Here is a 14,498-nt window from a genome sequence, read left to right as displayed (position 1 = left end):
TGCGTTTTTGCGCGCGCGATACTTAAAAAGCGTAAAAAATATGAATTTTTTTTACAAATCTCATTCTACTCACCATCCTTAGTACATTCACCAAATTTGAGTCAGTTCCGACTTAAAATAACGCTATATGAGCACGTTAAAAATGACAAAATGCGCACATTTATTTTACAAAAGTTCTGAAAATGGTGAAAAATAGGTCTTTTTTAAAATGAAAATAATTCTTCAGAATGCAAGATGACCCCCGATTTTTTTAACTTATTCTGGAAGCCATTGAGTTGTAGATATGAATTCATGTACACATTTTACGTACAAAATGTTTTGACGTCATCAAATGGCCACTTGAATTTAAAAATTAGGATTTGTTATCTTTTTGTGTAGATTATCACATTCAACAGAGCGCATCTTGGTTATGTGTGCTCGAATTTCGCACAACTTTCAGTATGTGCTTGCTTAATTAATTATCTTTATCATGAGTTGACACTATCTTCATTTTAATGACGTCATCACGCGTAAAAACTTGAATAACGTAGGCCGTGTAATTTCACCTTCGCAGTAAATTTGAATATCTTACAGCTCTTCAGAATTGAAGGTTACCTTGATGATTATAATTTATTATGAAAGCTGATGAAATGTAGATATTAATTCATATAAAAATTAAGCCTATCGGATGTTGTAACGTTAACATATGGCCAGTTGAAGTGAAAAAGTAGTTTTTTCATATTTTTCGTCAAAGTTACACACAATTCAAAGAGCGCGCACAGCGCTTCTACGTGCCAAATTTTTTTCCAAATCTTATATTTTTTTGCTCAATTAATTATCTTTCGAAATTGTCATCTTAAAGTTTAGTTTGATAACGTCATCATGCCAAAAAATTAGAACATGTGTGTCCCGTAATTTCACCTATGCTACACTGTATATAGATATACAGTATATACTGTACATATTGTATATGGCATATAGGCACAACTCAGCACTATAAGCATATAATAGGATGGCATACATCAACATTTTCCGATCGTATGTTAACGTACGTGCATGTTTAAAAAAAAATTAATTTCAGTAAAATGATAAAAATGATCACCTATAATTCGTCAAAGTGACGAATTAAATTCTAGTTAGGTGATCATTTAGAATAAAATGATCACCTATTGTTATTGTATGAAATCTTTATTTATTTTTTTTTTTATTTTTATTCTTTCTGTACACATTTTGTGTAACAAATATCTCAAAAAGTTGAATGGCAATGATCACAAAAATTACACAATGTCTTTCAAATACTTTAACTTAGACATAATAAGCTTTTCAGCGTGATCACTCATCCGTGACGTCATTTATACGCCATTTTGTGAAATCACAATATCAATCATATCTTTACTATTCATTATCACATATTAATGAAATTCACTACAAGTAAACTTCAGGTCAAGGTAAAAATATTAGAAAATAAAAACTTGCGCGTTTCAAGGTCATGCGCGTGAAATCGCGCGTTAAAAATGTAAAAAGCCCAAAATTAAGTTTTGATCAATTTAGAGCATGAATCAGGCCATTTGCGTGTTTCAAAAAATTACTGCGCAAAAACACGTTTTTGCGCGTGCGTACATAGAATGCGTAAAAAATACAATTTTTTTGTACAAATTGCATTCTACTCATCTTCCTTAGTACATTCACTAAATTTGAGTCCATTCAGACTTAAAATAACGCTATACGAGCACGTTAAAAATGACAAAATGCGCACATTAATTGTACAAAAGTGCTAAAAATGGTAAAAAATAAGGCCTTTTTAAAATGAATATAACTCTTCAGAATGGAAGATGACTCCATTTTTTTTAACTTATTATGGAAGTTAATGAGTTGTAGATATAAATGTATATACCTATTAGACGTACAAAATGGTATGACGTCATCATTTGGCCACATGAATTTTTAAAATAGGGTTTTTTCCCATTTTGTCATAGACCACCATATTCAACAGAGCGTAACTCGCTTATCTGTGCTCGATTTTTTTAAAATTTTTAATATATTCTACCTCAACCAATTATGTTACTCATGAGTTGCCAATATTTTCATTTCAATGACGTCATCACATCTTAAAATTTGAATAACGGGGGTTGCGTAATTTCACCTACAACGTATAGTTGAATACCTTACAGCTCTTCTGAATTAAAGTTGACTTTGATGTTTATAACTAATTATGAGAGCTGGTGAAATGTAGATATGAATGCATATAAAAATTAAGCCTATCGAATGTTATGAAGTTACCATATGGCCAGTTGAAGTTAAAAAGTAGTTTTTTCATCTCTTTCGTCAAAGTTATACACATTTTAAAGAGCGCGCACCGCACTTCTACGTGCCAAATTGTCTTCCAATTGTTATATTTTATTGCTCAATTCATTATCTTTCGATATTGGTATCCACAAGTTTATTTTGATAATGTCATCAGTGCCAAAAACTTAGAACATGATGTGTGTCCGTAATTTCACCAATGCTACACTGTATATAGATATACAGTATATACTGTACATAATGTATATGGCATATAATAGGCACAACTAAGCACTATAAGCGTATAATAAGATGGCATACATCTACATTTTCCGATCGTATGTTAACATACGTGCATGTTTAAAAAATATTAATGTCAATAAATTTATAAAAATGATCACCTATAATTCGTCAAAGTGACGAATTAAATTCTAGTGAGAAATTGTTTTTGTACAAAAAAAATGTTTCTTCGCAATTTCTTTCTGTACAGATTTTGTGTAACAAATATCTCAAAAAGTTTAATGTCAATGATTACCAAAATTTCAGAATTTCTTTCAAATACTTTAACTAAGTCCTAATAAGCTTTTCAGCGTGATCACTCATCCGTGACGTCATTTATACGCCATTTTGTGAAATCACATTATCAATCATATCTCCATAATTAATTATCAGATATTAATGAAATTCACTACACGTAAACTTCAGGTCAAGGGTAAAATTATTAGCAAATAAAAACGCACGCGCACGTAGGGTCATGCGCGTGAAATCGCGCATTAAAAATTTAAAAAGGTCAAAATTACGTTTTGATCAATTTAGAGCATGAATTAGGCCATTTGCGTGTTTTAAAAAATTACTGCGCAAAAACACGTTTCTGCACGTGCGTACTTAGAAAGCGTAAAAAATAAATGTTTTTTTGTACAAATTGCATTCTACTCATCTTCCTTGGTAGATTCACCAAATGTGAGTCCATTTCGATTTAAAATAGTGCTATACGAGCACGTTAAAAATGACAAAATGCGCACATTAATTGTACAAAAGTGCTAAAAATGGTAAAAATTAAGGCCTTTTTAAAAATAATATAACTCTTCAGAATGGCAGGTGACCCCCAATTTTTTTAACTTATTATGGAAGCCAATAAGTTGTAGATACAAATGTATATACACATTAGACGTACAAAATGGTATGACGTCATCAAATGGCCACTTGAATTTAAAAATTAGGAATTTTTTTCTTTTTGTGTAGGTTATCGCATTCAATAGTGCGTATCTCCGTTATTTTAGCCCGATTTTCGCTAAAATTTTAGTATGTACTTGTTAAATTATTATCTTTATCATGAGTTGCCACCTTTTCATTATGATGACGTTATCATGCGTAAAAATTTGAATAACATGGTGCGATTAATTTCAACTTCAGCGTATATTTGAATATCTCGCAACTCTTCAGAATTGAAGGTTACCTTGATGATTATAAATTATTATGAAAGCTGTTGAAATGTAGATATGAATTCATATAAAAACCAAGTCTATCGGATGTTGTGACGTTATCATATGGCCAGTTGAAGTTAAAAAGTAGTTTTTTCATCTTTTGCGTCAAAATTATACAAATTTCAAAAAGCACGCATTTAGAATAAAATGATCACCTATTGTTATTGTATGAAATCTTTATTAGGTGATCATTTAGAATAAAATGATCACCTATTGTTATTGTACAAAATCTTTATTATTAGTTATCCGCATTCAGCGGATAACTCCTTGTAACTGTCCTGTTTCATCATCTTTTTTTTTTTTTTTTTCTGTATTCTTCTTTCTTTCTGTCATTTTTGTGTCACACGTAACTCAAAAACGTGTAAACATAACATTTTATAACTTTGTCAACATGTGGGCATTCACGTGAAGTTGTGCACCTGCTATTGTGAATGACGTCAGAGTTGCGCAACGTGACTTACGCGCGTTTTTATGAATTTCGCGTATTTAACATAGATCGAAAACCATATAACATTTTAATTTGAAACTTAGAAAAAGTTTAAGTTATATCTTGCGCTAACTGACTGTGGGAAAAAAATGACATGTTTCACACAAAGTTACGCGTGCACGCGCGTTTGAAATTTCAAAATGCGAAAAATCAATTTCTAATCAACTTTCTACGTGTTTCATGTCATTTTGAGCATGTAAAAAATTCCCACACGCGCGCATTTTTTTACGCGCGCGGTGCGCACGTAGCGTTGAAAACAATTTTTTTCTCGTGATTTATGTTTTTCCAGCCTTTTCTAGTAATTTTACCAGCTTTTGAACAATTTCGATATAAAATTACGTCATACGGGCACGTCGAATTGGATAATTTACGTGCATTTTTTATTAAAAAGTTCAAAAAATCGTCAAAATTTGTCAAAATTATGCCCTTTTTTAAACAGTCGTAGTTCCTAAACTAAACGGTGAAAGTTATTTTTTTTGCATATTCTGGAAGTTGATGAGTTTTAGATTTTGGATCATGCGTTAATATGGCTAACCGGACATTGTGACGTCACCGTATGGCCACGCGAATATAAAATATAGGATTTTTGTATCTTTCATCATAGCGCATGACATTTAATAGACCGCATCTCCAATTATCTGTTTTCCATTTTTACCTAAATTTGTATATTATCTAGGTCAATCAACTATCTTTCGCATGAGTTAAAAATATTTTAATTTTTATGACGTCATCATGTCTAAAAATGTAAATAATGTGGGTCACTTATTTTCATCTTTACAGTAAATTTCAATCTGTTATAGCTCGTCAGAATAAAACGTGATAATCATGATTAAAACGTTTTCTGGAAGCTATTGGATTGTAGATACGAATTCATGTGAACATTTTGCCAATCGGATGTTGTGACGTCATCATATGGCCAGTTGAATAAAAAAAATCGTATTTTCATATTTTGCGTAATAGTTCATCACATTTAAAAGGGCGCGCATCTATATTTTACGTATTCAAATTTCTTCTACACGGTAATATGTGGTTGCTGAGATAATGTCCTTCCGAAATTGCTGTCTTAGTTTTTCATTTTGATACCGTCACCATGTTAAAAATAGGAATAACCGGGGGTCCCGTAATTTCACCTATTCTACACTGTATGTAATATGTATACAGATTATACTGTTTATACTGTATACTATATGACACAAAATTGACAGAATTCAGCACCAACAACATATCATATTCTTCAGATCAGGTCATAATGCCATAATCTTTTTCTGTGTGCAAAAGTCTAACGTATGACGTGCACGTGGCGTTTGTCGTGCGGATAACTAACTCGTCAAAGTGACGAGTTACATGTCTAGTTGTTATTCTTCTTTCTGTACACTTTTTGTGTAACAAATATCTCAAAAAGTTGAATAGCAATGATCACAAAAATTACACAATGTCTTTCAAATACTTTAACTTAGACATAATAAGCTTTTCAGCGTGATCACTCATCCGTGACGTCACGTATACGCCATTTTGTGAAATCACATTATCAATCATATCTCCTTAATTCATTATCACATATTATTGAAATTCACTACACGTAAACTTCAGGTCAAGGGTAAAAATATTAGCAAATAAAAACTCGCACGTTTCAAGGTCATGCGCTTGGAATCGCGCGTTAAAATTTTAAAAAGCTCAAAATTACGTTTTGATCAATTTAGAGCATGAATTAGGCCATTTGCGTGTTTTAAAAAATTACTGCGCAAAAACACGTTTTTGCGCGTGCGTACATAGAAAGCGTAAAAAATACCAATTTTTTGTACAAATTGCATTCTACTCATCTTCCTTAGTACATTCACCAAATTTGAGTCCATTTCGACTTAAAATAGTGCTATACGAGCACGTTAAAAATGACAAAATGCGCACATTAATTGTACAAAAGTGCCAAAAATGGTAAAAAATAAGGCCTTTTTAAAATGAATATAACTCTTCAGAATGGAAGATGACCCCCAATTTTTTTAACTTAATATGGAAGCAAATAAGTTGTAGATATAAATGTATATACAAATTAGACGTACAAAATGGTATGACGTCATCAAATGGCCACTTGAATTAAAAAATTAGTAATTTTTATCTTTTTGTGTGGGTTATCACATTCAATAGAGCGCATCTCCGTTATTTGAACCCAATTTTCGCACAAATTTTAGTATGTGCTTGCTCAATTAATTATCTTTCTCATGAGTTGTCAACATTTTTATTTTGATGACGTCATCACGCGTAAAAACTTGAAAAACCAAGGTCGTGTATTTTCAGCTACACCATACATTTGAATATCTTACAGCTCTTCAGAATTAAAGGTGACCTTGAAGATTATAATTTATTATTAAAGCTGATGAAATGTAGATATGAATTCATATAAAAATTAGGCCTATCGGATGTTGTGACATTATGAAATGGTCAGTTGAAGTTAAAAAGTAGTTTTTTTCTCTCTTTCGTCAAATGTATACAAATTTCAAAGAGCCCGCATTGCGCTTCTACGTGTCAAATGCTCTTCCAATTCTTATATTTATTTGCTCAATTCATTATCTTTCGAAATTGTCATCTTCGAGTTTATTATGATAATTCCATCATACCAAAAAATTAGAACATGATGTGGGTCCCGTAATTTCACCTATGCTACACTGTATATAGATATACAGTATATACTGTACATATTGTATATGACACATAATAGGTACAACTCAGCACTATAAGTGTATATGCATCATGTCATAGGATGGCGTACATCAACTTTTTACGATCGCATGTTAACGTACATGCATGTTTAAAAAATGTTAATTTCATTAAAATGATAAAAATGATCACCTATAATTCGTCAAAGTGACGAATTAAATTCGAGTTTTTTTTATTTTTTTTTTTATTCTTTCTGTACACTTTTTGTGTAACAAATATCTCAAAAAGTTGAATGGCAATGATCACAAAAATTACACAATGTCTTTCAAATACTTTAACTTAGACATAATAAGCTTTTCAGCGTGATCACTCATCCGTGACGTCATTTATACGCCATTTTGTGAAATCACAATATCAATCATATCTTTACTATTCATTATCACATATTAATGAAATTCACTACAAGTAAACTTCAGGTCAAGGTAAAAATATTAGAAAATAAAAACTTGCGCGTTTCAAGGTCATGCGCGTGAAATCGCGCGTTAAAAATTTAAAAAGCCCAAAATTAAGTTTTGATCAATTTAGAGCATGAATCAGGCCATTTGCGTGTTTCAAAAAATTACTGCGCAAAAAAAATATTTTGCGCGTGCAATACTTAAAAAGCGTAAAAAATGCGATTTTTTTTACAAATCGCATTCTACTCACCATCCTTAGTACATTCACCAAATTTGAGTGAGTTCCGACTTAAAATAACGCTATACGAGCAGGATAAAAATGACAAAATGCGCAAATTAATTGCATCAAAGTGCTGAAAATGGTGAAAAATATTGCATTTTTAAAATGAAAATAATTCTTTAGAATGCAAGATGACCCCCAATTTTTTTAACTTATTCTGGAAGCCATTAAGTTGTAGATATGAATTCATGTACACATTTTACGTACAAAATGTTTTGACGTCATCAAATGGCCACTTGAAATTAAAAATTAGGATTTTTTATCTTTTTGTGTAGAATATCACATTCAACAGAGCGCATCTTGTTTATGTGTGCTCGAATTTCGCACAAATTTCAGTATGTGCTTGCTTAATTAATTATCTTTATCATGAGTTGACACTATTTTCTTTTTGATGACGTCATCATGCGTAAAAACTTGAATAACGTAGGCCGTGTAATTTCACCTTCGCAGTAAATTTGAATATCTTACAGCTCTTCAGAATTGAAGGTTACCTTGATGATTATAATTTGTTATGAAAGCTGATGAAATGTAGATATGAATTCATATAAAAATCAAGCCTATCGGATGTTGTGACGTTAACATATGGCCAGTTGAAGTGAAAAAGTAGTTTTTTCATATTTTTCGTCAAAGTAATACACATTTCAAAGAGCGCGCACAGCGCTTCTACGTGCCAAATTTTTTTCCAAATCTTATATTTTTTTGCTCAATTAATTATCTTTCGAAATTGTCATCTTAAAGTTTTGTTTGATAACGCCATCATTCGAAAAAATTAGAACATGATGTGTGTCCCGTAATTTCACCTATGCTACACTGTATATAGATATACAGTATATACTGTACATATTGTATATGGCATATAGGCACAACTCAGCACTATAAGCGTATAATAGGATGGCGTACATCAACATTTTCCGATCGTATGTTAACGTACGTGCATGTTTAAAAAAAATTTATTTCAGTAAAATTATAAAAATGATCACCTATAATTCGTCAAAGTGACGAATTAAATTCTAGTTTTAAATGAATGTTGATACAAATCAGATTTAAATCAGATTTAAAACATTCATTATTTATTTCAAAATTTGCAGTGTTTTAATAATATATTTATCATTGAATAATTTATCTTTAGACTATCAGTGCAGTGACCAAGGCTGTGTTTGCTTAGCGCAACCAAGCAGGTCAGTCAAGGAAGTCAAAACGCTTTTTTATTTGGGGATTCGTAATATTATTTTTATTTTGTAAAATAAAGTTGTACTTACTCATTTAAATTAACATCCAAAATAAATTCTCTATCATTAGTTGTTGGAATAATAAATGTTGATGATTTTAGATGTCCATCCTATAAAAAAATTTAAAAGAAACAATTAAAATGTTAATGTTTAGTTTATAAAAAATGGTGCTGTTAGCCTGTAAAAAGTGCTGCACTTAGTTAAGCTTGATTCCTATAGTGACACGACGTAACGCAATCTACGCAACGTAAGAAAATGCCCCATAATAAATGTGTTTCCCCCGCCTGCGTGAAATCAAACCTGCGATGTTTGCAGCACTGTTGCATCATCGGTTCCCACTAGTGAAATTACGAAATACCGCACTTTGCGTCAATATGTCGTTGCGTTCTATTGGGAACCCTTTGAGTAGCAACCCATGACCAGATTGAGATTAAGAGTTTTAAACATCAAACTAATTTAATAGACCAAGTGGTTGTTTGTTATTTTTACTGAAACTTTTTCAACTTTTTTATAACAAATGACTTGAACACAATAATTCCCTTGGCTTTGGGTTCATGCTACTTGACACTACCTCAGGTTCAGACAGTATAAAGGTGGACAAACTTGAAGCACATAACATTTTGCTTTAGCTACCAACAGCTTATTCAAGAGTAGTTGAACCGAAAAAGAAAATGGTAACGGGGTCATCGTAACAACTTAGAAATCTCTAGAACAATTTAATTGAAAATTGTAGACAACAAGGTACTGACAATGGCATGAAAATTCTTTAATACTTACATTACTATATACAACAATTTAGAAAACACCAGCAGTTTTTAACTATTTGTTGTTTTATCATCATTATAAAGAAATGTTAATTGCCATAGCAAATATAGACACATACGGCAACACAAGCATAATTCTAAAACTAAATTTAACATAATATTAAATATTTCAACTTAAAATACCCTTTTTTCCTTCTACTACACATGTATGTGTTCAATAATATTTTTAAACTGATGACTCTACCAGTTTTAAGTCTGTTAATTAGGCTGTTAGTAACTTCAATAGCATTTTTAAAGAACACTTGAATTGCACGCTAGTCACGCTATGGTATTCCTGAACTACTTGAATGCCCAGTGTCATGGTGCTGCTTTAATCCTAGTCCTCAACTAGATTTGTCACTAAATCACAAGATCGAACAGGATATGTTTAAAGTTTAATTCTTTTAATAAGAAATCATTTTAAAAAATGATTTAAGGAAATTCTTATAGAAAAAGATGCCACCACAAACAAAATGATTGTCACTATGAATCACCAATTTTGTATTCAGAGTGAACCATACAGTGTGTTTCCATTGAAACCAAATTTGTATTTTCTTTTTTTATTTATTTATATTAATTACAAGCAGATGGATATTAAAAGACAATAATATCAATTAAATTCAATGAAATTGAGACACAAAGACTCAAAGGATTTTTTTATCTCATACTATTTCTTGGTAACGCTATACATGAATCGTAATGGTATGTGAGACATGGTGTACCTAATGAATTGTAAAGAAGTGAAGTCAATACATCCGGTTTTAAATCTGGGAATCAAGGCGACTGGCCTAATATGGGTTAGGAATTTGAACTTTTATTTCAATTAACAACAAATTATCTCACTGCAATAATTATTTTCAATATTTCAGGCTGTAGGGAAATATTTACAGATGAAAAGAAACATGAATTTCAAATTGATCTATTACCCACATCACACAGAGAGGATGTGGTTTTCACTTTGAACAATACTGCTCTATGCTACAAATTATTTATTGGGATCTACAGTACTTGAGGTTGTCATTTAACAAACAGGCTTCAATTATATTTGCAACCAGAAGGGCAACCCTTCTAAAATTTAAAACCATGAATTGTAAAATAATCACATAATAATCACTGTTTCTTTATTTCTTTCTGAATGAGCTTGAGAGAGATGTGGGAGAGAGATGTGGAAGAGGGCAGAGCTGACCCAGGGCCTCTCAATTGACCCCTATGCGATGATCAATGCAAATTCATATTCATTTCTACACAGTATAGCTAATTCATTATGAGTGAATATCCTAAAGGCCAGGTGCAGGCAAAACATTTCTATTGATCATACATTCCAATAATTATCGATCTATAGTTTCCCCTATGTTTCATAATTAGGTGATCATTTAGAATAAAATGATCACCTATTGTTATTGTATAAAATCTTTATTATTTTTTTTCTTTTTATTGTTTCTGTACACTATTTTGTGTAACAATTATCTCAAAAAGTTTAATGTCAATGATTACAAAAATTTCAGAATATCTTTCAAATAATATAACTTAATCCTAATAAGCTTTCCAGCGTGATCACTCATCCGTGACGACATTTATACGCCATTTTGCGAAATCACATTATCAATCATATCTCCATAATTCATTATCACATATTAATGAAATTCACTACACGTAAACTTCAGATCAAGGGTAAAAATATTAGCAAATAAAAACGCACGCGCACGTAGGTTCATGCGCGTGATATCGCGCGTTAAAAATTTAAAATGCTCAAAATTAAGTTTTGATCAATTTAGAGCATGAATTTGCGTGTTTCAAAAAATTACTGCGCAAAAATGCGTTTTTGCGCGCGCGATACTTAAAAAGCGTAAAAAACATGAATTTTTTTTACAAATCTCATTCTACTCACCATCCTTAGTACATTCACCAAATTTGAGTCAGTTCCGACTTAAAATAACGCTATACGAGCACGTTAAAAATGACAAAATGCGCACATTAATTTTACAAAAGTTCTGAAAATGGTGAAAAATAGGTCTTTTTTAAAATGAAAATAATTCTTCAGAATGCAAGATGACCCCCGATTTTTTTAACTTATTCTGGAAGCCATTGAGTTGTAGATATGAATTCATGTACACATTTTACGTACAAAATGTTTTGACGTCATCAAATGGCCACTTGAATTTAAAAATTAGGATTTGTTATCTTTTTGTGTAGATTATCACATTCAACAGAGCGCATCTTGGTTATGTGTGCTCGAATTTCGCACAACTTTCAGTATGTGCTTGCTTAATTAATTATCTTTATCATGAGTTGACACTATCTTCATTTTAATGACGTCATCACGCGTAAAAACTTGAATAACGTAGGCCGTGTAATTTCACCTTCGCAGTAAATTTGAATATCTTACAGCTCTTCAGAATTGAAGGTTACCTTGATGATTATAATTTATTATGAAAGCTGATGAAATGTAGATATTAATTCATATAAAAAATTAAGCCTATCGGATGTTGTGACGTTAACATATGGCCAGTTGAAGTGAAAAAGTAGTTTTTTCATATTTTTCGTCAAAGTTATACACAATTCAAAGAGCGTGCACAGCGCTTCTACGTGCCAAATTTTTTTCCAAATCTTATATTTTTTTGCTCAATTAATTATCTTTCGAAATTGTCATCTTAAAGTTTAGTTTGATAACGTCATCATGCCAAAAAATTAGAACATGTGTGTCCCGTAATTTCACCTATGCTACACTGTATATAGATATACAGTATATACTGTACATATTGTATATGGCATATAGGCACAACTCAGCACTATAAGCATATAATAGGATGGCATACATCAACATTTTCCGATCGTATGTTAACGTACGTGCATGTTTAAAAAAAATTAATTTCAGTAAAATGATAAAAATGATCACCTATAATTCGTCAAAGTGACGAATTAAATTCTAGTTTTTGGAATTGTATTTGTGTACACAAGCTAGTTGAAAATAAGCACTTTCTTATCAGTGGGGGGATAGTTCAAATTACACAGTAAAATCTCTATTCTTTTGTACACAAATTTTGTAAATAGAGAGGCATGTTAAAAAGCTATGAAAAATAAACGGTGTGGTAAAAAATGTTATCAGATGACTAAATATAGGTAATATAACTTGAATTTTACATTTCTGGTATAGCAAAAATTATCCACCGTATTATCCACCATCTTTTTTCACCTTCTAGGGAGTCACCAGACATGTTATTACATTAGGTTAAACTACCTAACTACTGAAAAAAAGTCTTCCTGGTTTTTATGGCCGAATTCTGCCAAATTTTGTATTTGACCATATTAAGGAAATTCATGTTTTTTCGTCTTGATTTCTGTTACAAATATTTGATTTATGTACAATTAATCAGATATTATATTTAAAATTCATGCCTGTACCTGAGCTTCAATATACTTTAATGTTCAATTATACTATAGTATATTGGCCTTAATATGAAAATGACAATATTAACAGCTAAACAACTACAGTATGTTTAATTACATTTGTACAATAATTGAAATACATCTATTATCAATATAAACTTGTAATCACTCTTTACAGACTTCAATTTAATTGCTATACTGCAATCTTCCTTGTCTAATCGTTTTTAATCAAGATTGCTAATTGTCTATTTTAATTGGTAGTTATCTTGCAGCATACTTATTATATCCTGATTAAAACACTAATTACAGTTTAGTTTCCGTTAGTATTTCTGTAATAATCATAAAACGAAAAAAAAAAAAAAATTTACAGTACAGATGTAAGGTAAAGGTGAGTCCTGTGTTCATTCTGAACGTAGGGGAATAAGCTGTTAGGAGCTCATTGTACTAAGCCTCGGCATTATGTGGTAGGGTGGTCAGTTCCTTTCCACGCTGCCTTTTTCCTCCCTAGTATTTTCAACTAGGTACTCATTTACAGCTGAGTGGACTGGGAGTTGAAGGAATTGAACCCGGGTCTATCTGTATGACAGTCAAGTGTCCTAACCACTCGGCTATCCAACTCCAAAGTACAGATGTACTAAACAGTAAGTAATACAACTGATTGAATGTCATTTTATTTATTTATTTATTTATTCAGGTATAAAACTAAAACATTACAAAAAGCAGACAAAAGTCTGAAAATATTGTATTACAAAGATTGAAACATTAAAAATGACGGATCAAAAGTAGACAAATTCACAGCACAACTACACATAAAATTTGAACATACAGTAAGGCATACTGTATAAAAAAACCATTAAAATGTAACAGTATTGCAAGGCTTATACTTATATTTGATTGATTTGTATAAATTTGATTGTATAATAGAATTCTGTACCCTTTTTGTAAAACTATTTATTCAACTCACAAAAGGTTTACGTTATAATCATGAATAGCCAAAGAACCATAAAATATTTTACAATTAGCTTTCTAAAAGCCAAAAACTAACACAATATTCCATCCATGAAAGGGTTAGTCAACTATTCAATTAACACTATGATACAAAATGGCGATAATAAAGCGTTTTAAAAGCTTCAAATTTGGTAACTATCCTTGAACAGTTTCTAAAAAAGCTCAATTATATGGCTCAACAAATCAGGAATAAACTCATCGTATTGTAATACAAGTGTTATTCAAATTTACTGAACAGTACTTTAGCTAAACATTATCTACTGCTGTATACTAAATACACTACTCGCTTGAATTATTCTGATCCATATACTGTACTGTACTACAGTCAACTCTCTCAATATTTTTAATTTTTAATCAATTTAATTAAATTAAAATAAAAATTTAAAAAAAATAAATAAATTAAATAATAATTAATATGTAAATAAATTGTATTTTTTTTTATTGAAATTCC

General features: G+C 31.0%; 1 protein-coding gene across 4 annotated transcripts in view; it reads right to left on the bottom strand.

Annotated features, from left to right (window-relative positions):
- Nucleotides 1–14,498, bottom strand: part of LOC144837745 (zinc metalloproteinase-disintegrin-like MTP8) — a 71,467-nt gene that overhangs the window by 53,604 nt on the left and 3,365 nt on the right. For all 4 annotated transcript variants that reach the window (XM_078692981.1, XM_078692983.1, XM_078692982.1 and 1 more), the window contains exon 3: nucleotides 8,880–8,959. In XM_078692981.1, coding sequence (XP_078549107.1) covers nucleotides 8,880–8,959 — 80 coding nt within the window. The remainder of the gene's footprint in view (nucleotides 1–8,879; nucleotides 8,960–14,498) is intronic.

Source organism: Antedon bifida, chromosome 3, assembly GCF_963402885.1.
Source record: "Antedon bifida chromosome 3, ecAntBifi1.1, whole genome shotgun sequence".
NCBI classification, from domain to species: domain Eukaryota; kingdom Metazoa; phylum Echinodermata; class Crinoidea; order Comatulida; family Antedonidae; genus Antedon; species Antedon bifida.
This window is presented reverse-complemented; position numbering and strand designations above follow the sequence as displayed.